Source organism: Petromyzon marinus, chromosome 12, assembly GCF_048934315.1.
Source record: "Petromyzon marinus isolate PM22_M1 ecotype Great Lakes invasive population chromosome 12, UKy_Petmar_22M1.pri1.0, whole genome shotgun sequence".
Taxonomy (NCBI): Eukaryota; Metazoa; Chordata; class Hyperoartia; order Petromyzontiformes; family Petromyzontidae; genus Petromyzon; species Petromyzon marinus.
Window position 1 is genome coordinate 2716402 of NC_133678.1, and position 27607 is coordinate 2744008.

At 44.7% G+C, this 27607-nt stretch overlaps 1 protein-coding gene across 2 annotated transcripts in view; it reads left to right on the top strand.

The window, feature by feature from the left end:
* The window catches only part of RTEL1 (regulator of telomere elongation helicase 1), a 74558-nt gene that overhangs the window by 27908 nt on the left and 19043 nt on the right, over positions 1–27607 (top strand). For both annotated transcript variants that reach the window (XM_032953153.2, XM_076066510.1), the window contains exons 19-28: positions 6631–6671; positions 10877–10962; positions 12196–12273; positions 13019–13096; positions 13770–13916; positions 16077–16198; positions 18105–18228; positions 19410–19575; positions 24513–24679; positions 26286–26628. In XM_032953153.2, coding sequence (XP_032809044.2) covers positions 6631–6671; positions 10877–10962; positions 12196–12273; positions 13019–13096; positions 13770–13916; positions 16077–16198; positions 18105–18228; positions 19410–19575; positions 24513–24679; positions 26286–26628 — 1352 coding nt within the window. The remainder of the gene's footprint in view (positions 1–6630; positions 6672–10876; positions 10963–12195; positions 12274–13018; positions 13097–13769; positions 13917–16076; positions 16199–18104; positions 18229–19409; positions 19576–24512; positions 24680–26285; positions 26629–27607) is intronic.

Genomic DNA, 27607 nt, shown 5'->3' on the forward strand with positions numbered 1-27607 from the left:
TATGGTGTAAAACTGCATGGTCTAATTTGTTTTTACATTTTCAGGACAATCTGCCACAGTCTTCTAGCAACCTTAAACCAACTGCCTTGCAATGTAAAGCAGCAGTGTCGTCATGGTTGTGTTGAAAAATAAACCAATAATAAAGCCCCTTATTTACCACGCTGGTAATGCCAGACACGACCTCGCACTGGTCAATTAGCCTGTACACGCAAGTTATAGGTTTAGCTTATCTCGGCGATGTAGATGTGTTGGGGAATCATACAAACAACAGGATTGTATGATGACTTAGCTTGTTTGAAGGCGATAGCATGTCGACATGATTCTTCTATCATCTGAGTGAGCACTCAATAGTTTTTTGATAATTTGTCGCAATGAGCTGGTAGCATCCTAATAGACGGCTGTTAATCTTACTACTCATGTATTAATTCTGCGGAGCTAAATTGCAGGAAAATCACCGGTTCTCTCTGACCGGCGTGATGATGCGTGGTCAATGAACTCCCACAACCCGCATGTCGTGGCTCGGCGTACCCCTAATTAAGCAGCGGACTAACAAACTGCCGACCAAAGCCTACTTTCACGAATTGCTTCTCATCTCCCCAAATACTTACCTTTTGTTTGCACTCACTTGTGTTGTTGATAAGGCTTCCAGTCTCTCCTTAGTCACAGTAGTAAAAAGGAAACCATTGGAGTGGTTATCCCCCCCCCCCCCCGTGAATTATTAACAGTGGCAAACTGCACGTGATTTCTTGTGTCATTAAGTGGCGAGTGCCCCCTCAGGGCCACTGGGATGTGCCCGTGATGGCGACTTTACGTGCAGACAAGCGCTCTCTGCTGCTGAATTGTGCTCCCCTAATGGATGGGAAGCTGGAAATTGCGCCACGCCCCACGTGAACTGGCTGGCCTCCGAGCGTAATTACAGCAGCGCTAGGGCACGCAAGCCACGATTGATGGCCCATCGCGAGCGTGTTCCCGAGAATAAGGGAGGGGGGGGGGACAGGTGGATACGGCAGATTTCAAAACACTTTAGAGGCGTTAAACCCATGACAGCTGCATTGTTTGTTGTGTCGCAGCTTTTAATTTAAAATAAACGCAGGCTAATTCAAAGTGAAGGCCGATCATGGTGGCTGGATGGCCCGCAACCACATGTCGCCCACGCATTGCGCGATACCGTTATGCATCTGCATTGCAAACCGAAACACTGCAGCGAGTGAACACGTCGGTCGGCTGATACGCTTCCCGACTCTTGAATAAAGCTACGTGTCGGCATTAACACATTCCTGCGGAGGGAGCTGGTAGGAACGTTGGGTTGCTCGGTCAATGACCAGGGTCAATGGCCAGGGTCAATGGCCAGGGTCAACGGCGGCGTGGTGTATTCCGCAAATATGCCCGACTGTGAGGGCGGGCACAAGCCGGCGTGAGTAGGTTAAACGTTGAGTTTTATAAGGGCACCACGGGGTGACCAGCCCCTCCCCACCCAGCCCCACCCCTCCCACCCAGCCCCTCCCCACCCTCCCATCCCCACCCTCCCCTCTCCACCCAGCCCCTCCCTACCCTCCCCTCTCCACCCAGCCCCACCCCTCCCACGTGGACAGACATCCACAGACATACACAATTAATCCCCTGCCTCCTGTGAATTAATCCAGGTTGGGCTTCCAGTCCACTTTGTTTCCTACCAGTAATATTTGGATTGTAACAATTGACACCCCCGATTAGCACGGTTGGCTACGTACGGAGTGACCAGTTCAACATACAGTACGTGAATACGAAAGTCCCCGAGCGCTTTGATTAATGGTCGAGTTTGAGTGTTCCGAATTGATTCATTTAGGTTGTTTCTTGGTTTTGTCCGCTCCAAATAGCCCTAAATTTTACATTGGAATACCATTTTCTTACATCATACATGGCTTCATCTCACTCGCATGATTCGACGTGTGCATTGTGCGCGTAAGAATGCATTTTTAAGCCACGAATCATTGCATCCTTGCATGTACATCTAATAAATAAGGGGAAATATATTAGCGCACATATTCCATTTAAAGTACGCCGCACGACTTCATCCGAGCAGATTTTTTGTTGTCGATTTAGCTGTCCACTGATGGCATTTATGGATATCTTACCACCAGTGGACAGTGACATTGACTATAAAAGCAAGTTTTTTTTTTGTGTTGCCGAGGCACAAAACGTTATTTCACGCATCCTTGCTCCTCAACCGATCGTGCAACAAGAGAATGCGCTTGTTACATGCCTAACCCCTACCACAGTACCCCATTATGTGAAACAGATGAGCAGGGTTACACACACACACTAGGCATGAAACTGAGTTGATCCATCAATTAAAATATATGTTTACATTGAATTCTACACACATGAGAATTGATTTAATATATTTGTCATGTCAAATTGTGCAAATTATATATAACCGTTACATGTTTACGAATGGAACGAACAAGACTACACATGGCATGGTCAATGAGAAACAGTACAAACGAGAGACGATACGGGCAAGGCAAAAAAAATGTTATTCTCCATTTGGTGCTGAATTGCCACCACGAATTATGAAATTCATTGAATCGTGCAGGGGGCGAATTGTTACTTTCCAAATCGTCGTCATAATTTTTGTGTTTAGTTTGTTCTTCCCTCGCACCCCCGATTTGCACAGTTGGCTACGTACGGTGGGAAAGAAGTTCAACATACATCATCAGCCATGTTCTATTCACTGCTGGGTGAAGGCCTCATCCTTCGCAGTCTTGCTATGCTTCAATCTATTTCACTCCCGCACGTGGCCTGTCCTCATGTTAATTATTAATTCTCGAGCTCCCTAACCAAACTTATGCAACTTCAGCATGTGCTTATTTTCATGCCTAATGCTAATCCATACTCCATAAACAAAGGAGGTGAAAGAGATATGTGGCATTACATACTAACTTACGCTTGCTATGCAAGAATATCACACCACATGACCACACGTAACATGCACATGGGCATATGAACCTTTATGTGTGTGCGTGCGCAGCATGTGGCTGCAGGGACGAATGCATTATTAAACGGCTCAAAGCAACGCGGCATGCACTTCCTAATGCCTCCCTTCATTATGTTTAGTGCCCTTGTAAAGAGGCAATTAATAGGTCATCGTGCTGTAGAGCCCAACATGTTTCTGTACAGTAGTCCCTCGGTTATCATTTTAAATCTATTTCACGAAAACTACTGCGAACCGAAATAACTGTTTATCGAATATAGGAATTGAATGTTCAAAGCATTCATCTGTTCCAAGACGATCGGAAGTTGACCTTTTTGATCCTAAAAACATAGTTTATAACAATTAAACACTCACTATTAATAAATAAATATTCTAAGAACATATTAAGGGATTATAATATTTATATAAACATAGTCACTCAGTCTACAAGAGAGCTGTTTCCACTGCCAAAACAGAAAACGTATAATGTGAACAAAAGCCGTCAATGTCTAAACGCTCATAGATGGGCGTCGCTGTTTGGCTGAGAGCATGCTCAGCCCCACTTATAGGCACTCTGAAATTGGCGCCCGCGTGCGTAATGTAAACATGACGTTAATCAAAATGTTAACGTTCGTCGAAACCATGGGGTCGTATGGTTGGCGAAATGTTAACCAAATAAAATCGTTAACCGATGCCACTGTTAACCGGGGAACTACTGTACATGGCACTATGTCGCCTCAGGGTAACAAACCTGAAGATGGGAGAGGTTTTAGTTTTCTTGTTTTTGTTCCTAATGTCCAGGTATGAGGTGGATTGAAAAAGTTCACTAAAATATATTTTGACAATTTGAAAGGGCATGTCCTTCGGGATATCATTATTAATTACTCAGGAAAGCCTCACTGAGTCCCAAGGCTGTTTTACACTCAGGTCCTGCACTGGGATATTTGGCCAATACAATGGATGAGAGAAGGAAGGAAACTGGAGTACTGTACCCGGATAGAAGCCACACATAACACCACTGGCATCTACTGTTCACCCATCGGCCTCATGCCTACAATTCCTAACAAGTCCTTGTGGACATATTGGATGACTAAAAATGGGCATAAGGTGATTTTTGGCCCCTCCACCACATGCTCACGGTCATGTGATTTTAGCAGGGTAATCACGCAGGCAAGTCAGCTCGGCATCTGTTTGGGAAACTGTATGCGAGTGGCAAACTAAATTTAGCACGTGTATCTGGCCAGGTGGCTCAGCCTCAGCCGTAGCGTTAACGGCTTACAATCAGAAGGTTGCAATTCATATCCTGGTTGTGAGGGGTTGCCTCAGCTCATTTTCCCTCCGGGGTCGAAACAATGAGCATAAATTTCAAGGGAAGTCAAAAATGATTTCCTCTGGATGGAATTGTCCCTGCCAAAGTAATGTGGAATTTAGACCACTGGCTCAGAGCTGTAATAAGAGGGATGCTAATTTGAGTAGGAAGTAGGAGACTTGGCTAAGATCATTAATTCTCTACTAAGGTCACTCCATTTCAACCTCTGGAGCTTGTAGTTTAATCACGGATGATTGTTTTAATTCAGACCCAAGGTCTGAGCACTGCCGGCTCGGCCATGACCCCCGAGCAGTGACCCCGGAGCCACCTGACCAGTCCTGTTGAGTGGTTTTTATTTTAAGTAATCCTTACAAACATAACATGCATGTTTAAATTTGGTAGTCATGTGACCGTTAATATTTCAAGGGCTCTGATTGTGTGTAGGCGGAATTAAGACTGTGGCCTAATTTTAAGCAGGGGAAAAGACACCGTCCAATTTACAGTATGATAACAAAAGCATTTGGTCCCTTGGGTGGCCCAGCGGCAGCTGTCGGATGAATAATTTAACCCAACTTAATGCACGTGTGGTGAGCCCATGCATTGAATGCCTAATAAGCCGCAATGGCTGCTGTGCTGGGGCTCATCGTCCGATCGAAAAAGTGTGGTTTTATTTTAAATGCTCAAATGTCGCTTTTCACCGTTGTTGCATTTTGGACCATTAGTTTGGGGCCACTTTCGTGCTTGAGCTCATTCATTGATGGCGTCGTGGCCAAATGTGAATTTCTGTGCAGCCATGTCGATGCCTTGTAAATCCAAATAACTTGTTCACTGGGCAACTTTGCGCACAATTTCTAGAAAACACAAATGGTGTAATCTTGATTTGAAGCTTTCGTGACTGCAGGAATCCTTTAACATCCCACGCTATTTATTACCTTTACACTATAATACCCCATTAACACTACTTCGGCTACCTTTGTTCTCAAAAACGTATATAAACTCTTGCTGGTAACAGCTTCTCTTCACAAGGCAGCAGACATCGTCCTGCTCGCAGCAGACATCGCTGCTATGGCGATTTTCACCTGAAGACGATGGCTTGTGTTGCTATTGAAACGTCGTGATTTATTTTGTTTTATTTCTGCCTACGTGACTTTACCGAAAGAACCAAAGAGTACAAATGGTGCAGTGTGTGCATTTGCAACAAGCTGTCATGAGGATTGTATCTCAAGCCATTGATCGATCTTTACAGTCGTTTAAATAATAATTATCGTTGCCAGTGCTTGCTGTAAAGAAGAAATTGGTGTCAACTTGAGGGCGAGACAGCTTTGATCAATTTCCGTTAGATTTTATTCTTTTGTATCCTAAGGCCACGCCAGTGCGACCCGTTTTTTTAAATTAAATTTACTGAGATGTCGTCAACCAGCGCTCACTTCCCCTGGGTTTCCCGGTTCATGTGGACCTTTGGGAATGTTTTCCCCTTCATTCTGGAATCAAGGCTCACCAGAGAGACTCGCTCTTAATAAGACGCAAACTATAATCTGCTCTTTTGTTTTGACATGCTATAGAGGTAATTACTTCATGCATGGAGCTGCCACGTTGATTTTTTTTTTATCAAAATTTGAATGCGGAGTTTTCAAGGGCACATCGTTGTCGCTCATTTGAGAACATTTCAGGGCTGTTTGCTGTTTAATATTCATGTGAATACCACTAGTTATTGAATACTCTGTACTGTATATAGGTAATAATAGACTGAATATTATTTAGCTGGATGACAGTGGTTATGGGGTTTGATTCACAATCAGGAAGTTGCATGCTCAAATACCAATCCAGAATCAACCCATCATCTTTCTAGAGTATCACCTTACGAGAACAAAACTTGTTATTCTAATATTGAGGCTACCCCGTGGCAATGGGGAATTTCCACCCTTGGCTCTGAACAGTCAATGGAGATGAGTTAGGGCTTCCAAATGTTGCATATTGACCAGGACAGTCCCAATTAAAAAAAATGTACTGGTGTCATCAGAGAAAAGGGGCGGTGCAACTGTGAGTAGTGGGTGGGGCTAGAACATGAGTAGATGGAACCTATGGCCAGTAGATGGGGCCAACTTATGAAAGTAGGCGCGGCTGATAAAGAGAGCGGCTGTCAACTCGAATTTCCCAGTTGAGCCTCCCAGAAATGTGGTAGCGCATAAAATGAGTGCTCCCCTATTCTAGTTTGAGTTGGTAGACACGAACTGGACTTGTCGCGTACAATTTCTGCACAACGCACGTACAATCCTAAAGAATAACATATTTGTGCTGTAGGACTGCTGTGATGATGATCATGATTTGGTGCATTGAGAAGTTAGTAAAAGTGGTGGGTGTGTTTCAGGTCCTGCCCGGCGTACATGTCGTCACTGGGAAAGACAATAGGTGAGTCGACTGCGTCACTGAGCGCACGCCACATTACGCCACTGCAGAGTTTCGAACTGCCCCATTATTTACACAACACGCAGCTGTTGACAGTGATGGTTGATGCAACGCTTAACTTTAATGAGCCGGCAATGATTGCTCATGCCCCTGTTCCGCTAGCTGTAATTTACACAGTGCAGTTTTAATTGTGTCCAGTTTTGTTTCCTTCGTGGTTTTATTGAGCACTGGGCCTGTTGCATGGAACAGCACAGTGACGTTTGTACCCCAGAAGCCCCACAATGAAGGGGTCGTCAAGACCATTCACTTCACAATTATTGTTATTATTAAGCTGAAACACTATGTAAGTGTATGCTTACAACACTGAGTATAGTCGATCGTGACTGAGTGAGTCCTTTGAATTATAATTATGATTTAGTCGGGGATCAAAAAACTTAAATTTGCCAAAATATTGTCAAGGCAATGCTCATCACTGGACAAATCCAAAAATGAAATTGTGAAAATATGGGCCTTCAAAAATGATTGCCAGGCGTTTTATTGGCTTTACTCATAAGGCAGGCTCAGCCCGTCCCAAATGGCTTCAAGCCTTACGATAAACACTGAGAAATGTACAGTCCTGATTATCAGTGAAGAAAGTAAGTGACCTCTCATGGAGTGTGATACTAAAGCCCACTGGTTATTATGAGTGCATGTATGTATGTACGTTGAACTTCTTTCACACCGTGCGTAGCCAACCGTACTAATCGGAGGGCTGGGGCGAAGGAGAACAAACTAAACACTAAAATCAGTTTTAAAGACACGAGTTTTCAATTTAGTGCAATATATTGTATACACAGCGCAAGTTCCCCAAAAAACATAAAAAAAATATACAACCTACGCTGCAGGGAAATGCTGTTTCACATTTTATTCAGGAATCAATTAAGCCAAACATTCCAATTGATGGGCTTGTTCAAAGGCAATGCTGGGACTGCTGAAACTTACCTGGTTAGGGAAAGTAAAGGAGCCTCATTATACATATGTCGGGGTTTGAGAGCACACGTTGGGTGGAAGCCAGCTACACTGTGCACCAGCGGCGCTTGGTGGTTAAACTTTAAATCCCGCCGCACGTCCCGGTGGGATGCGGTGGTTCGAGAAGGACGAGCGGCTTCTCGTTGACGACATTGCGTCCGCGTTGGCGCTTCACCGTGATCCCCATGGGTTGTTTTATTTTTACCGAGTTAAACAGTCGCGGGTCTCGCCTAATTTATTCACCAGCGCATGAACGATCAAAGTGGGCATTGGTGGACAGCATCGAGCCCCAACTCTTCTTAGCTTTAATTTGGTTTGAATTTTTGCATATTTAAATTAGTTTAAGTTGTTTTTGACCCTGAGAACAACAAAAATATTACCACTGGCTTTGACGGCATGAGTTACAAGGTTAATCCTGCATAGTAGACAAGTAACAATGAAAAAGATTACCATATAACCCGCGGGGTATACCACTTTTTACAAACAAAAACATTTTACACGTGTGACATGTCGTAACTCGTTAAATGTTTTCATTTGCAACACTTACCTTTGACTAAAGCACTGCTGAACAAACCACTCACACTAAAATTGCACGTTATCACGTTTTAAATGAATTGTCTGTACAATTAAACGACAATGTTTGAAGTGCGCGCACTGTTTACAGGCGACGGGAGACCTGGGAGGAGGGAGTGGTGGGGAGTGGGGCAGAGCAAGGTCTGTGGTAGTGACGGGAGAGCTGGGATGTGAGAGAGGTGGGGGGTTGGGGGGTGGGGCAGCTGGGGGGAGAGAGAGGTGGGGGTTGGGGGGTGGGGCAGCTGGGGGGAGAGAGAGGTGGGGGTTGGAGGGTGGGGCAGAGCAAGGTCTGTGGTAGTGACGGGAGAGCTCGGGTGAGAGAGGTGGGGGGGGCGAGGTAAAGGCGTTACCGTAGTGCCGCTATAATCTGCGCAGTGCGCAATCTACCAGTGCTAAAACTGTACAGTACTTATCTACCAGTTATGTGTTACTTGTTTACTGCTTTAAGTTCACTCGTTTCCGGTTAGTTTGTTTTCTTTGTGCACGTTATGATTGTAATGTTAACAATTGATAGTGGAATGTATTACAAATGTAAACTTCGTATTAATATGATGGAATTAAGCTGCGGTAATGACGTTAAAGATATGAATGCATGCGGGGTATATGGAGGTGCGGGCTATCTGAATTTTTTTTACACAAAACGCTATTTTTGCTGGGTATATGCGTCTGCGGGTTATATGCGTATGTGGGAAAATACGGTAGTTATGTTCACAGTATCTGCATGAAATTATGCACGTGAGAATGGACCTCTCGGTTGTAATTTGTGGCGGCCCAAATATAAAATTGAGGTTTTCTGATTTTGTAATTACTAGCATCGACCCGAATATATTTGTGCCAAACTTCAACTTTCTAGCCCCTTCTTGGCACATCACTATACAATTTACATGATTCGTTCACTCGGTCACGATTGTCGGTGTGATTCTATAATACATGAGCGCATTCGCAAGAGCCTTTGTTTTCTTGCGTGAATCGGCGTGGGGACAATTGTTTCCTTGACGAAATAAGGACCAATACAGCCCTCATGATTATGTGCCCCCACCGTTGTGAATTGAAAGGGCCCCTAGCACTGTGCTTCCTAAATTGCTACAACATTGGGTAATCATTAGCACATCTTTATGGCCAATTGAACTAATTGTGTATGGTAAATTGGGTCAGCGTGCCAGCATGCTCCGTGCAGAAAGCTGTGCGGTATAATTGATAGCATCACCGCAACGGGGGTATGCCGTTGCGCGTGCTTGGCTACAGGTATAGGGTGTGCGGTTGTGTTCCAGATGAGACCACCCTGTGGGAGACAACTCAGGTATCGGTCTCTTCATTACGGCTACGTCACATTTCGCTACTTTGCATCGATCCATTAGATGCGCATTTGAGCGTGTAATTGTATTCGCCTCCGTGTTAAAGCAGGTAAAGTGCGCCATTATTACGGCGATAATAATCTTCCGTTAACCCGGTTTTATTTTGCGGCTGCTGGGTTAGAGTCAGTAGCTAGCATATGGTCCCTCTCTATGCCAGTCTAATTTGCTTCTATCTATTTCTCCTTTAAAGTAAAACACATCCCAAAACGCAAATATCACCTATCTTGTACGTGGACACCTACACTTGTCCAACACAGGCTCGAAGCTTTGCTCATGAGAAAGTAGACGTTTCTTTACCATCAGTCACTGATGCGAAAATACTGAGTCTTTGATACCCGGGTATGCAGCAATGGGCATGTTAATGGCATCCCAAGGAGGATGGGGATGGTTTTTGCTCGGGGCGGGAATTGGGATTTTTCCACAACACTGCAGTTTGGACCCTCAGTGTGGTTTTCCTATAAAAACGAGTATTATTATTCTTATAAGCTCTCAATTATCTTGGGTAATGAGGATGTGAGGGAGGGGGGGAGCGGCAGCCCGCATAAACAATAACACCGAAAATGCTAAAACATGTGTAAATTAGGTACTAAAACACATTGTTTACCTTCATACTGTAGAATGGGGTGAAGACGTAGAATGTGTCACGTGTGTTTTTTTGCTTGAAAAAAGTATCGGTTTAATTGTTTACGATCACATGGGCACTGAGTTTCTGACCTTGCGATGAGTGAGCAGCAGCTAATTATAGAACCTTTATACAAGTAAATACAAATATATGCAATTTTGGCACGTGTGGTTAGTCCCCAAACCCAGATTATCCACCCGTGGATAATTGTGAGTTAACGGGATTTATCAGAACGGCAGTCTTTTCGAACGCAGCACATCCCCATTGCGCTTGACTCGCGTGTCGCTGCGATTTCACTCCCATGGGTATTTTTACGGCAATGCAGCGATATCGTTGGGGCACTAAGATCGAGTTCTTCACTGTTATTCTAAAGTCGTTTTCTCATCGGTGAAGCTTAAAACCCATACCGGACAGCCCAGAACACACAGTCGTACGTGTCTTCAAGATAAGAGATATTATTTGGGGTGTATCAGGTTGCTTATCCCTTTCATCATTCCTGCCCATCAGCGGTGCTTGCTACGAGGCACACAGTTGGCACGATGTGATGGTTTGATCACAAAGACGCTATGAATGCAGTGGCCCAAATTCTCCCTTTGGTTAAGTGACGGGAGTGAAGCCACTTCCTCTGGCCCCCTCTCTCTCGTGCCCAGTGAACCTGGCGAGGATCATCCCCAATGGGCTGCTCGTGTTCTTCCCCTCCTACACCGTCATGGACATGTGCCTTCAGCACTGGAAGGTGAGGGGCACGTGGTCGCGCCACACAATTGTCAGTTTCCGAGGAGCAGCCGTTTAATGTCGCACTTAGCGTGGTGTACAGTCTCTTCTCCTATCACGTGTTGTTTTCATAACGTGAATTGGATATAACGCGATTAATATATTCGGGAACGCATTTTTTTTTTTATGACGCGGATGCGAATTGGATATAATGCGATCGAGCGAACGGAACTACGTCACGTGAGTAGGAATAAGTGGTCGTACGGCTGCCTCGGCGTAGCATCGCACAAGGCGGGATGCTGCTGGATGCTTCGAGATGCTACCCACGTGCCTGCGCTTTACCCTATATTATATCTTATTTATTATAACGAGATTTTTTCAAAACGCGGCGTTCTTCAGGAACGCAAACTACCGCGTTATAGGAAAACAGACTGCACGCATATCACCATCATGCTGTGCTGCGCCTGCGTCACCATCGCAGTGTGCCATAGATGCATGACATCACACCGTCCGTACATCATCATCGCACTGTGGTAATAATACATACATACATCACGATCACAAAGGGCAGTGAATATATCACCATCGCACCCGGGTTGTACTTCCATCACCAAAACGCCGTGCCGTGCTTGAAGCGCCGTCGCGCAGTACCATGCATACATCGCCATCACACCCGCACCGTACCGTAAATACATCACTATCACAGGATGATGCACATGTCACCATCGCACTGCTGTTCATGTATCACCATCACACTGTGCTGCATATACATCTCGATCACACCACAATACGAATACATTGCCACCACACTGTGCTGTACGTACATGACCATACGCCTCGCTGTAAATGCATCACCATACAATTTGCTGTAAATACATCTCCATCGCATCTCTGCACACACGTTTGCCAGGCGTGGCGAATCATGAAAATTGTAACTTTCGAGACATTGAAGCTCTCACCAGGTGCCCCTAATGGAATGGGCTTTTGCAATAACCGCCTGAGCCTTGAAAGGTCACATGGCCTGGTGCAGCAGCGTTTATTATTACATCTATGGTAAATCTGACATTCAGGCACATTTACGATATATCCTGGCGCTATTGTTTCATGCTACACGATATTGTGGTGCATTATGAATAGTAATAATAGACAATACATGACTTATTAAATGATCGAGTACATCATTCAAACGGTAATATACAAGCTGGAGGGGGGTAGGCTTTGTTGGTTTTAAAGTGACGTGTCGCCCGGTTTGCAGAATGAGGGATTATCAAGCAAGATTGAAGAGATTAAACCTATGTTTGTGGAGCCCAAGCAGAAAGGGCTTTTCACAGAGGTACAACATTGCATTTCGCATTCACGTTTACGATTTCAATTATTTGATTGGCCAGTCCTTCAAGCGGAAGGTAGCTCTTCTGCCATATCTGATGTTGCTGTCCACCAGTACTGTCCTCCTCCTATGTCACAGGCTTCCTTCCCCGCTTAACGTATTTTAAAGTTGGGGTTGAACCCTCTAGTTCTGCCATGTTTCTGTGCCAGCAGGCTCAACTTGGACAGGGACATTGGAGGGTTTTGGTGAGATCAGAGCCTTTATGTTTGATATCCTTGAGTTACACCCGTTATAGCTCTGGGCTTTGGGGAACGAGTGTGAGGGGAGCCGTTGCATGCTGCCCATCCCTGTGAAAGGTGCTGTCCCTCTGGGAGCCCTTGAGGCCGTGACAATTTTTGAAAGTGACATTGGGTTCCTCATAAAGGCTGCCCGCCTGCCTCCGATTTGCTCCAGTAGCACCTTTATATTTAATGTCTACGTGCCGTGCATTTCTGCCTTAGTGCTGCGTCGTGAGCGCGATCAAAACACAAAGGGATTTTTTTTGTTACAATGAGCAAAATGTCGAGTGCGTTAAACCGCAGCCGTGCGTGCCTAGAATGCCCGCCCATCTTCGTCTGCAAATTTCCCAGTGCCTTCTCCCAACCACGGCATGTGCCCACCGAAGGTGCTTTCTCCTTTTTTTTCTCTCCAATAAATTGTTTCACAAGCTCCGTGCTCAGTTGGTGATCTATTGTGTCTCCTTCCATTCTAGGCAATTAATGGTTTCTACGATAAGATTAACGACCCACGGTGCAGCGCCGCAGCCTTCTTTGCCGTCTGCAGAGGAAAGGTATTGTGCTTGGAGGAGTTGCCAGACTACATTTGTGCCAAACTTCAACACACACACCAGCAGCCACATTCACACAATCGGTAATCCACCCACTCGAAAGTGTAAGCTCTGAATATATCACAAGCAAATAAAGAAAACTTTTTGGCATTGCGTATATGCGTCTTGTGCATACACACAAAGATCACCCCGCATATATGTAAGCTGCATATATACACACGCACACCCAGACAATGTAATTATAATTGTGGTGCAAAATTTGAATTACAATACAGTAGGTTATATGAGGTTAGGCTACGTAGTACCCAGTAGAGGTCAGGCAAGTACATCATAAAACCAGAGTCTTTTCTGTGACGATGCAAGAGGTTAGAACAGGGTTCGGCAACCAAAATAACAAGAAGGGGCCATTTTTTTCAAATTCGGTAAAAACTCTATTACAAGAGCCGCAATGCACGTGAATACGAGACGGTGTTCCTTAATAAAGAACGTCACGAAGAGCCGCTCGCAGCTCTGGACCCGCAGGTTGCCGACGACCCCTGGCTTAGAATGTAGTCAATAGTCACCTGTGACAGACGCACGGCTTTTACATCGAGACCACGTGATTGGAGAGAGAGAGAGGGGGGACGACCATCATTGCACTCTCGCTGCTCCCCCGCTACTCCCTCGCTCCGCTCAGGTGAGCGAGGGCCTGGACTTCGCTGACGCCAATGGCCGGGCGGTGATTATCACGGGGCTACCATTCCCACCGCAAATGGACCCGTGGATAAAGCTGAAGATGCAGTTCCTGGACGAGATGAAGGCCAAGCGGTCGACGGAGATGCAGGTAGCGGACAGGGACTCTGCCTCGTCGTTTGCGGCGTCGGCCCCGTTCCTGCGGAGCAGCTTCACGGTCACGGCCCTCGTGCGCTCGTTGCAGAAGTTTGCGGTTCAAAGCCGTCAGGCCGCACCTGGCTATTACTGCCACCGAATGAACCGTGTTATATATGCACCGTCCGCTTCGCAGTGGACGTTAAAGATCCCGCGGCATATTCAAAAAGATTACGCCAATGTGTGCCGGCATCATGCTCATGAATTTGGAAATTACCTGCAAATTACTTTTTGAACCCGTTCCAAAGCGTCTGCAAGTTGCAGGGTGGGGTCCCATTCACCGCAGAATCTCGGAACGCGCAAGCGGTTAGCATTCATTTTTTTAGAGAGGTATAGCACCGCTGTTTTTTAAAGACATTGTGCTCACCGCAAAGAACCGAAGCGACACGACCACACCTGATGATAGCCGGCGCTAAACTGTCACACGCCCTCCCACACGGCCTTTTACTTCTGATTCCGGGGCTGCCATTCCCATACGTACGTCGTCGGAATGGAATCGGAAGAAAACATGATGACATACACGTACATGTAAATGGGAAAGGAATGATTTCGATGACTCGTCGCAACTTCGCCCCCCTACTGTGACACTACTACAGACTGATTGTGAAACGTGGCACTTTGTGAAAACCCTATCCTATAAAGGGGCGCATGAGTGCCAAATACAATTATTTATTGTTTCGTATATTTTATTTGCCACGATCTAATTTTCACAATGCAGTATGCATTTTAATCATATGACGATCATTTACCTGTAATTGTATTTATCAACGTTATGTAATATTTTAGCAAAAACTTTTTATATAAATATAACCACCATGCCAGAATTCCTCCATTTACTCCAAAATAAAGTTTTGTAAAGTATTCGTTTAATGGGTGATATTTAATTAATACTTGAATAATTGCATTTGTTGTGTCTGAAAAATTGTTTTTGAAAAAACTATATTTGAAATTAACGATACGATTGTTGTTGACCTTATATTGTACAATGCATAGTTTTGCCATGTTACGACAACCATCATAGTTTACCTTTGAGTCATAATGGTTCATAACAATCAGACCACATATCATTGGAGCTCCGTGTGCACCCTCTACGTATCTAGCTATGTTGAGGTGTGGTTACAATGTTTGACTTGCAATCAGAAGGTTGTGATTTTGGGGGTTAACAGCCCATCATCCTTCTGCCGCAACAGTGGCTGTCCTCTGGACAGACTGGCATCACACCTCCGATTAGTATGGTTGGCTACGTACGGTGCGAAAGAAGTTCAACATACATACAGTGAAACCTTGGATTGCGAGTAACTTGGTCTGCGAGTGTTTGCAAGACGAGCACATTTTTGAAATAAATAATAATTTGATAAACGAGCGATGTCTTGCAATACGACCAGTATGTACAGTATACACTTTGTCTGCCGAGCGTCACGTGGTCACAACTGAGCCAATGGTTTTTCTCTCTCTCGCTGCGGGATTGTGGGTAATCATCTCCCATGTTCGGTTTCAGTCGGCGTGCCTCACTCGTATAGTCAACATCCGTGCGAGCGTATACTGTTTACTACAGTACTATAGTGTTGTGACCACGTGTGTGCGCGTAAAGCATTTTTTTTTTATTTTGTGTCCAAGTGTAGTGACTTATTTAGTAACTGTGCTGCAAGTGAAAGTCGTCCTACACAATAACCCTCCTCTCCTCTCTCTCGTCTCCCAGCCACGATTAAATGTAATTAATAAATTTGATTACTTTCTATTAAATTTAAATAATAAAAATCTAAAAAGTTATTTTGTATTAATAATTTTTATATGAATACAGTATTTTTGGTTTGTGGAACGAATCATCTCAGTTTCCATTATTTCTTTGATATACGAGTGCTTTGGATTACGAGCACGTATCCGGAACGAATTATGCTCGCAATCCAAGGTTTCACTGTACATGGAATGTTTACATTTGTTTCACGGCTGCCAATAGAAATAACTCCTGCGCAAATTCTCATTTGAACGTGAACACCAACTGTAGGTGGTTGTAAAGCTTTCCGAACCTTAGTTTTTGTGAATGATGGCCCTTGTTCCACTTGTTTGTACTTACACGGTGGCTAAGCATGTGCTATCTGTCTTCTGTCACTGTGAGTTTGTGGGCCTCTCTGGCCAGGAGTGGTACACCCAGCAGGCTTCGCGTGCTGTCAACCAGGCCATCGGCCGCGTCATACGACACCGCCACGACTACGGCGCCATCATCCTCTGCGACCACAGGTACCGTCCCCTTCCTTCCCTTCTGCCGCCGCCCACGCCCTCCTGAAACGTCCTGAGCTCAATTGCTCGGCCAGAATGTTCACGAAGCATCGAGTCATCCATTAATATCCATTGCTCCGCCCACGGTACTTTCACCGGATTGTGCGCATGAGAGTTCTGCAAATGATGCGCAAAATGTCACGTGAAAGCTAGTGCCGTGAAGAAGACTACAAATGAGACGTGGAAAAAATGAGAAGGTACAAAAGGAGATGTAAAATAACCTTGTTGTGATGATCATAATTGAACAATTCATCACATCGCTGTGTTATATCAATCATGTATTGCACAGCAAGAGCGTCGGACTTAGACTTAAACGATCGATTGGTGTTTATGTTTATGAATTGTATAGTCCTTGTTTCAGGCAGTATTCGGATCAGACGATGGAATCATGGACGTGGTACTACTACGAGACCACTGATGATTCGACCCCTTATCCTGCCCGTAATACCATCAATTCGCACAATTTGGGCTCGTGATTCAACCCGAGAAGCGTCTCTCTTCCTTATTGTCCGCACCATAGTATTGGTGCAGTATTTACTATCTCCTTTGTTTTGTACATCTCATGTACTTTATTTAATTTCGACTGCATTTGGTTTGTCTTGTTCATTCCAACCTTTTAGCCTCAATAATTTTTTTTGATAAAAGATGCATACATTTAAAAGTCATTCATTCATATACTTTTAATTAAATGCATGTGTTGATGGCATTTGAATTTATTTTAATCAATAAATGTATGAATAGTTGCATGCCCTGCAATCTTCCATCAAAATTTTTAACATAGACTTACCTAACAATATAATTAATATACCAGTTTGAAAGTGCATTAATGCAGCGTATAAAATTGTACTTATAAGTCCCATGCTTCTTTAGCAACCCTTTCAGCATACAGGCATCACCACTGAGGCTCTATCCATTGTTCAACTCGTTACTGGTTGTTTATGACGTCAATGATGAGTCTACTCCCCTCTCCGCGATTTAGGGCGTTTCTAAAACATTGGTATCCTGTGTTCAAGATTAAAATTGACAATACTATCCGTCCATCCTCTGTCTCCAGGTCACCCCATCAAGCCAAGCTCTTGTGTTCAAAATACTTCTGTTTCTATATTTCTCTGAAGGTGCACAGTCAAGCTTTCTCACTCGCGTCTAGTACAGTAAGACCTTGGTCTGCGAGTGTTTTGCAAGACGAGCAAATTTTTTAAAAATAAATATTAATTTGATAAACGAGCAAGGTCTTGCAATACGAGTAGTATGTATACACGCTTTGTCTGCCGAGCGGCACATGATCACAACTGATATACGAGCGCTTTGATATACGAGTGCTTTGGATTACAAACACGTTTCCGGAACGATTTGTGCTCGCAATCCAAGGTTTTACTGTAGTTCACTTTCGTTTGTTCTTCTTAAGCCATCCACAGGATTCACGATAGTCTCAGCCAGCACCATAGTTAATAATCCGTGATCTTCCTCCAGTCTGCTGCATTCATCACCCACGTGTCTGTTGCAATGAAAAAAGCCTTTTACTTGTGCATGATTTATATAGAGACCCCCACTGATTTCTCATGGCACTATTATGTTATTATCAACAGATTATATAATGTTGTGAAGGGCGATGGCTGCATATCCTATCGACGAAAGAGTTAAAAAATATAATAGGGGTATTGAGATTCGTGAGATATGTTTTGACATAAAATGCTCTGCCTCCAATTTCTTATCGGGGTATCTGTGCAATGGTCACCATGCACTTATCTCTTTCCATCGCTTTGTGTACAAAACCGTCTGAGCTGTCCAGCCAGCCCCTTGGCCAAGGCTTTCCAATGTTCTGTTCTGCTGCCAGGTTCTCATCCGCTATGTTCTGTTCTGCTGCCAGGTTCTCATCCGCTAGCGCGGTAGCGCAGCTGCCGTCCTGGATGCGTCCTTCTGTTAAGGCCTACCCGGAATTCGGTGCAGTGGTCCGCGAGCTGTCGCAGTTTTTCCGGACTGCAACAAAAATGGTGAGATTGGGCAAAAGCCGCACGCGATTGTATTTCCACATGTGGAGTGTTTATTGCGACAGCCCAAAAGCAGTTCCTTTGCCGAGGTTTTAATTGAAGGAAGACGCGGCCTGAAAGAGTGAAAATCTCTTAAACGATAGATATTTAACGAATAGGGGTGGTGTATGTGGTCACGGATAGTGATTTGTGATCACGTGGCCCAGATTGTGTTGAGATCTGCTTCAGAATAAAGTCGACACTGATCCACGATTATATGTCAAAGAGCAAACCAGTGCTTCTGATGTTTGCTTTGTATTTTAGACAAATAATAATAAATAGACTTGCAATCAATGTACAGTAATACTGATAATTGCAAGCTAACTAATTAATAATGCAAATCAATTAATAGAATAATGACATTTTTATTAAATATACCAACTTAAGAAACATTTGTAAATCGTTAAAAAGTTAAAGATTGCCTCAATGGGACTGCGCTGTATTTCCATGCAGCTCCCATGATGCTCAGCAGTATGCTTGACTCGATACGTGAATGAGAATCGATTCATTGGATTATGCATGCGTGGAATCAAACTCGATAACGTGCATTACAGTATTTGTAATCAATCTTGATTTGAAGCTTTCATGACTGCGGTAAAGTCACACAGGTAGAAAATAAAATTAAATAAATCACGACGTTTCGGGCACACGTTTGGATGGCGCATGTTTTGATTTACATTCAAAGATAGACAGAGGAACACGTGGATTAGAGAACGTGTAGGTTAAAGACATAGTTTTGACTGTTAAGAAAAGCAAGTGGGCTTGGGCTAGACATGTCGTGATGACACGATGCTGATAACAGAAGTAGAATACATTTGAATAAAGCAAACATAAAAAAAAACATTTAGAATCAGGCCACAAAGCACTCCACGTAAACAAAAGATCCCCCCATATAGCTGTACAGACAGTTGGGACTAGCGCCGTTAGCAAACACCTACTAAGGCTGACATGGTGCTTGAGGGACTGTTGTGACCAACACGACCTCCCTTTGTGCCCGCAGTACTGATGCTTACAAATGGCACCCAGGCACCCGTTTGAGTGAACTTCGGCATTCCTGCATGTTGGGAGTGTTTTTATTTTTTGGGCTTAGGTCCCATCCTTGGCCACGTTTCCCCATCCCTGACGTGTGCGCCGGTGTCTTGCAGTTGCCTGCCCCCCAGCGAAAGGTGTCGTGCAGAGGGCAGGTGGCGTGCGGGGAGGCGGACGGGGCGGGGTGCAGCTCCTCCTCCCTGCAGGCCAACGCCTGCGGCGATCTACGCAAGGCCAGGGCCGTAGACGCCCACGTGCCCAGCCTGCGACGACTCGCAGCCGGTAAGGCGTGGGTGGGAGGGAACCTGCGGTCTGGCTCGTGACTTCATTCCACGTCCGATTAGCACGGTTGGCTACGTACGGTGCGAAAGAAGTTAACATACACACATACATGCCCACACGCCCCTTGGTTTCTTGAGGCCTACTACCACTTCAAAATGGCACGCAAACAACATTTATTGGTCACTACAGGCACATTGATTGGGAACAATAGGGGAATATCTTGACCTGGCAATACTTTATTTGAATGTTATCGCTTTCAGTCACTTCAGAATCAGAATCAGAAAGGGTTTTATTCACCATGAAAGTTCACACCGACACGGAATTTACTTTGGCAGGATGGTGCATACATTCAACATATAGAAATCTAAAATCTTAAATAAGTTTTAAACAATTCTTACTATAATAATAAGGGTTAGAAGTCTAACTAACACCAAGGGGCTGAAGTATATAACATTGAATAAATATCAAATATAAAATAGCTTTAAGATATAATAAAAAAAAATACAAATAGGTTAACATAGTTAATATCGGCAAGGTGTCATTATGTAGATAAAATGTTAAAATCAGTGTAAGCCCTTGGCCTTGTTTAACAGGCCAGCAGCAGATGGGAAGAAACTGTTTTTATGGCGTGAGGTTTTGGTCCTGATGGACCGAAGCCTTCTGCCGAAGGGGAGTAGCTAAAACAGAGAGTGTCCAGGGTGGGAGGAATCGGCCACAATCTTCCTCGCTCGCCTCATGGTCCTTGTCGTGTGCAGGTCCTCGAGGGTTGGTAGATTGCAGGCAATTACCTTCTCAGCAGTGTGGATGATACGCTGCAGTCTGCTCTTGTCCTTGGCAGTGGCAGCAGCGTACCAGACGGTTATGGAGGAGGTGAGGATGGATTCAATGATCGCTGTATAGAATTGCACCATCATTGTCTTTGGCAGGTTGAATTTCTTCAGCTGCCGTAGAAAGTACATCCTCTGTTGAGCTCTCTTGGTGAGGGAGCTGATGTTCAGTTCCCACTTGAGGTCCTGGGAGAGAATAGTGCCCAGGAAGCGGAAGGACTCTACAATTTTGACTGGGGAGTCTAACAGGGTGATGGGGGTGAGTGGGGCTGTATTCTTCCTGAAGTCCACAACCATCTCAACTGTCTTTAGAGCATTTAGCTCTAAGTTGTTCTGGCTACACCAGGTCACCAGGTTGTCAGCTTCCCACCTATAGTCAGACTCATCCCCACCAGAGATCAGCCCAATGAGGGTGGTGTCGTCCGCAAATTTCAAGAGTTTGACGGACAGATGATTGGAGGTGCAGCTGTTGGCCATTTTTCTACTCGGTTGACAGGAATGACATTTTTTAAAATAATTTTTGCATAATGCAAATGGTGTATGTTCATGTGTGGCCCCGCCATCGTTTTTGAAAGTCCTGTTCAGCCCTCGGTAATCAAAAAAGGTTCCCTGCCCCAGCGATTACCCTCAGGATTTGAATGTGCAAACGAATTAACATTAATTTACAGTGGGGGCCTTTTTAATCCACAGCATCCAACTGGTCGCATGTCCGCGTTCAATTAAGCCTAAATGATTGAACTTCTTTTTACGTGTGTATTTAAAAGTGCTCGCGCTGCACGCAATGCTTTTATGTGAAAATTATAGAGCCTGACGTGTTTTACGGAGTGATGCAAGAGCGCAGCAATGTTCATCTGCGGTGTGTGGAAGAGGGCGCCCTCTAGGTGGAGCAAAAGCGTCGCGTTTTTGTGACTGGCAAGTTGAGCAATGGTATCCCAGCGAATACTCCACTTTTCCAGGGTGTTAATTGGTTCCAAACTGGTGCGCCGTGAGGTAAAATTCTCCAAGATGAACTTGAGTATACTGCGATTCGGGTAGGCCAGGAAAGCGTGAAGAAATTAAAAACCAGCTTTCTGCGGTCAATGCGCAGGCGTCAGCCTGCTATGCGGTTGTCTGGCGATGACGTCGCACTCCCATTTAGGACACGTTGAATTAATTTGGCAATAAAGTATATATTTAACTAATTAATATATGTAAAAATAAATCAAGCGTGCGGCATCATCAGAAAGAGCGTGGCAGGCTGCAGGAATCAGTGAACCAGTGCACTTGAATTTCTGCCACCTACTCTGCTAGATTTCTCTCATGTTTTCACTTTCTTCCTACGATTAAATAGCTGTAAAAAATTTTTTTATCAATGAGCCCGTCAGGTAAGCATCAGCTTTTCACCTTGCTTCATGACGACGGTAACTTTGTGTAAACTGCACATGATTCATTATTGATGTGTTTCTTTTCGATTATAAACGTTAGAAGTGTAAATAGTTAGTGAATGTCTATTAAGTTAGTAAGTGTCAGTGATATATATTCTTGGTTCTTTCGGTAAAGTCACGTAGAAGGGAAACAATAAAATAATAAAAATATAAAACAATAAATTTCTCACGACGTTTCGACTGCAACACAAGCAATCATCATCAGGTGTGAAAACCACAACAAGAAAATTTGAAAAAAGTGATGATGATTGCTTGTGTTGCAGTCGAAACGTCGTGAGAATGTTATTGTTTTATATTTTTATTATTTTATTGTTTCCCTTCTACGTGACTTTACCGAAAGAACCAAGAATATGAATCCCTGCAGTCACGAAAGCTTTAAATCAAAATTTGTCAGTGATATGTTTCAGTAATCGTTTTGTCAGGTTTATTTGAATATATTAATGTATCTTTTCACTTCCAATATGCTGGATGTCCACCATGAACTGAAAGGCTTTTCCCCCAATCAATTTGACTTATTTGCACACATTTTGTAACCACAAATAAATTCAGTAACACAACACTCACAACCACCTACAGAGGTTGCAGATAGTATTTTCAGCAAGATGAGAATGCGTTGAGACTTGAAGGGTTTTTTATCGAGTTACAAACAAAGCAAAGTAAGAGGCAATTCCCAAAACAACAAAAGTTTAAGAAAAATACCCATTCTAATGAGGTAGGATCAATTATTATAAACAATTTGCACTCATTCACAAAGTAATTTCAATGGTCTATCACATAGTATCGATCTCTCGTGAATAGAAGTTAATTGTTGAATTGTGATAATGATCGCCGATGGAGTCATTTGGGAAAATCTAGGTGTTTATTTGTGCTGGTGCATATTTGTCAATCGGCCTTTGTATGAATGGGTGTAGGCCTTGCTGGACATTTCAAGTGCTCACGTTTGCAGGCGAGGGTGTTGAATGGGGTGGGAGCTCACCAGTATGTTCAGCAAAAGGGCTTTCATGCAGGCGTGTTGGTAGGCGTTTCGCTCGCATTCAGAAATGTGCACATTCATTTTTGTTTTAAGAGCTTTGTAAAGCGTGATGTTGCTTTCATTTGTATGGTGTTTGCATTTGAATGTATTCGCACAACTTGTAAATGTAGCTGTAGTCTGCGCGACATTTGAATGTTGATTTTATGAGTGCATAAGTGAGAGAGTTCTGTTTTGTTATCACTGACAGGCACATGGTGCATAATTGTAGAGATCACCTTGGGGATACGGTGGGGTCCCCATCTTTGGAATGTAGAACTTCCACCTCTGCCTCATAACCACCCAAGAAAGATGTGCGCCATTACAATGCTGTTTTGAGCCCGAGATCCCTCCCTGTATGTCGGATTTTTTACGCACGGCAAGTGCTCACGTTGCGGGTTACTGAGGTTGCTTTTTCATTCTGTATACCGGGTTTTACCTGTAAAAATAAACTACCGGAGAAGTTATCCACAGTGACTCGGGTGACAAATGCTGTGTTTGACCACTGAGAGAGAATCATTCAGGTCTTGGCTTCGAATCTGACAAAGCTGCACGTGTCATTAAATCGGGTGCACATGTTATAGGGTTTATAGGATTATTTTTGTATATTTATTCTAGGCATGCGTGTATTTTATTATATTGATTATAACGGTTTTAGCAGCTTGTCGGACTTGTTAGCTAATCGGGCCAGCGCTCCTCCCCCCCCTTAGTGTAGCTACCCAAGAATTTAATCTGAATTTTATTTCCATGCGATTCACACCTCTATAGAAGTGCATGTGAGAATTGCACCAGCTAGTGTGGATAAGAGGACATTTATCGGACATCAGAAGTACTTCTATTTACGTCACCTTCCAGAGGGTCGTTCTCTCATTCAGCGTGATGCTACACTACTTTCTGCCGGTGTTGAGATTATTTATTTTAAAATGTTGTGACAATATGTCGCAAAGAGTGATACTGGAAAGTGAATCATAAAATACGAATTCTGTTTGTACCTTTGTCAATCTACTGCAAGATAAATGCCTTCCCACACCCTGTTAGTCATGCAGATTGTTGCAGCCTGCTTCGTCACACTGGTAAGTGTGGGTTGGTGAAGGTGGAGGAGCCCACCACTGGTGCAGACATTACTCATCGCCAATGTGAACCCTAGCGTGTACTTGAACCTGCCAGATTCATCGTGCGATACGTTTACCACTGCGCCCTGCCGAGACACGCATACACACCTCAATATGTGGTTGTAAAAACAACCTGGAAGCGTGTTACAACAACAAATAATGCAAAAACACGATGGGAGTACGCACAAAAAAGGCCAAGATCCCCCGAATCGCGTTCAACAGACTGTTGGGGCAAGTGCTGTTCGCGAGCACCTATAAGGGCCAAAACGGTACACGAGGTGGTGGGTGGCCAGCCTCAAACCTGGCGGTCCTTTGTCTCCCTAGTGGCGATGTTTACACACCATAGCAGGTGCTCATTTTAGGCTGAGTCGGCCTAGGGGAGGCCCTGGACCGGTTCAAATAATCGTCTTGGCCGTCAGCGTGAATCGAACTTGGGTTGCCGGGTTCATAGCGCAGCGCGCCAACCACCACACTACCGCTCCCTAACACGCACATACGTACAAAGGCTCCGGCTCCCTGACTGCGATGCTTGGTCGCCTGCCCCGCCGTGCCTTCTCTCGCCCAGATCCCGGGGACTACCACGCGGGGGTTAGCGGCCTGGCACGGCTGTGTGTGGAGTTCGAGCCCGAGGACGGGCGCCCGGCATGCCGGCCCGCGGGGCTCTTGGACGCCCTGGAGTTTAGCGAGCGCCGGGAGCGGAACGGCGTAAGCCACCTACCCGGCGAGGAACAGGTGGAGTGCCAGGCAGCGCCGCGTCGGGGTGGAGCATGGCAAACGTGATGCTCTTCGGGGTTGGAGCATGAGGCGGGGGGGGGTCTTTAAATTTGAGACAGAATTGCACGCTCTGCGCTGGCAGCGATTTTTAAAAGCTCGGTCTCGATGTAGCTTACGTACATACGGATGCTGAACTTGCTTCGCACCGTACGTAAGCCAACCCTGCTAATCGTAGGTGCGGGAAATGTTGATGTCGAGCACGTCCCTGTTGTTGGACGTGTAGTGGTGCATCGATTAATTGATTAAAGTTGATGCTGGTGATGCGTACGTTGGATGGAAGCGAAAGCTTTTACCACTTTTGACCAATTTGCGGCTAATGGAGTGAACTAAATTACAAAATAAGACTAAAAGTGAGAAACATAAGTAACAATTTGCACCAATTAGACACCTTTACAAAACATTTTACAATTATAACTTATAATTGTTGATTATTGTAACCTGGATAATGGCGATTCATTACCAAAGTCGAGCTTCCGTGACTACACTTGCTTTAGTTACAAGGCAGTGTCATTGGCATTGGCAGTTGCAATAAATTATATTTATATAACTTAAACAGTCAGGCATACGGCATTCTTGGTAAGTACAATCCTGCTTTCCCCAGGCAAAATGTAAGCCACAAAATAAATAATAGTCACTTATGTAGGTTTGTGTGCATTTAATGTGCGCATGTGTACACACATTTGTGTGCGGTGTTGTGGCTTGAGTTTAATTATCCACAGATGACATCAGTGACAAGTGCTGTCTGAACCTGCCCTGAGCCTCCCCTCGATCACCTCGGCCTGAAATTAATACTCATCAGCATTGAGGAAACCATCATCTGGCTCTGGTGATGTTTACACAACACTTTTGTGCAGGACCAGGCTACATAGGTGATTACTAACATTGCTTTGTTATAGTGTAAAATACTATTTTGTTATTTTTTTCTCTGATATTTATTTATGTATGTATTTGTGTGGCATAGAAGATTGGTTGTACTGTGCCTAGCACACTGCAGTCTGAACTCAGCGACCTGGGTTTGATTCCCCATCAGTGTCGGATATATGAACCAGTCCTGAGCCTCTCCAATGTTGCATGGTGCGTAAATGTGTGTTAACATCGTTACTGAGAAGACCAAGGTGACCATACACTCCCTCGTTGACTGCATCAGTCCAGTAGGTGCTCACTAACATGACTTTCCTATAATCTTAAAGCTGAATGGAAAGTTTTTGTCCATTGAGCTTTCTTTGTGAGTGTGTGCATGTGTGCCCCAGGCGTGTGTGGAGCGGTAGCGCAACTTCTAGCGCGCTCCTTAACCCAGTGACCTGAGTTAAATTCCCACTCACGGCCAACACCAGTGACGATTTTCTGAATCGGTCCTGGGTCTCCCCTAGGTGGAGTCGGCCTCTAATGAGTACCTGGTACGACGTGTAAAAACTTCGCCACTGGGGAGACAAAAGCGGCCGGGCGTGGTGCTGGCCACCCACCCCCTCGTGTGCCGTGCCGGTCTTCATAGGTGCTACTCGCTAACAGCACTTGCCCCAACAGTCTGCTAAGGCTATACCGGGAATCTTTGTCTTTGCCCCAGGCCTATTGGCTCTCCACCCAGACGTTGCGGCACGACAAGATTTTGGATGACGAGCAGCGCGGCAGCAAGAAGAAGATGGTGGTGGTGAGCAATCATCAGGAGCGGGCGCATGCCGGCGGGGTGGCGGAGGGCAGCAGCAAGCGCTCGAATCCGACGCCGGCTAGCCACGTGGAACGCTCGCGCGCCTACATTCAGGACGTGAGGCGCACCCTGAGCCAAGAGAATCACGCCAACTTCTGCAGCGCCATGCACGAGTACAAGCGGATGGACGACCTGCAGCTCCTCTTCCAGAAGCTGGGCCCCATCTTCACCGAGGACCCCATGAAGTACCGGCTACTCCGCCGTACGTCGCATGCCCGCTGCCTCTCTTATGCCGGTTCTCGTTTCGCAAACCAAATTAGTGACGGAAATGTTCGTCATCGAAGCGTTTCGTTTGTTGACGTTTTGCAACTGAAGGCCAAAACCTTTAATGCATCGCATCTTTCTGTCTTGTCTGTCCATCTGCGTATGGCATGCGGTTATGATGACGCTCGTAATGATGCTCAAATACAAATGTCGTTTAAAGTTGTATTGCCAGGAGGGGGTCTGGATTTAGGGATGTACCCATAACTAATTGGCCTAATTGTTAAAAAGTTAGCTCAAAACGTTAATAATAAACCAGAGCAAAATAGTATTATTTGAAAAATGAAGACAACTTTTGCCCTAACATTTTCCATACTGCTAATTAAATACTTGCAAAGAAAAATGCATGTTGAAAAGGGCTATAGAATCCATGCGTGTACGCGTAACATTTTGCTGAGAATTAGCATTTTACAGTTGTCGCTCGTGGACATTTGATGGGCTTGATGGCAACGGGTAGTGCCTTATGTTATTTACGACCATTGTAAAGTTTGTTGTACGGCATTGTAATATTAATTATCCTCGTAAACATGTCATAGTTTAAGCACGCGTACAAGACCTCCCCTGGGCAGTGTGTCTTCACAGTCATTTGTAGGGTGTTGTGTAGGGTTATGTTTACACGTTATTTTTACGGATAATTAAAAATATACAATGACATAGGATTTTATACAGCTGCACTGCAGTAAAAACTATTAGCCCTTGGGAGAAAAGGTGAAGCAATAGATTCCTGTTCGTGACAATGAGTTTGACACTTTTCTGAGACCTAACAAGCCGAGCCATGCACTTGCTTTTCTCACCTTGGTGCACGGTCGTTCGATACAGACCACTCATTAACTTCTCCTCCTGGTCGAGAAATGTATCAAAGCAGCTCCACTTAGCGTGATGGGTAAAATAATCGTTACACGTTCTCAGCGTATGGCCAG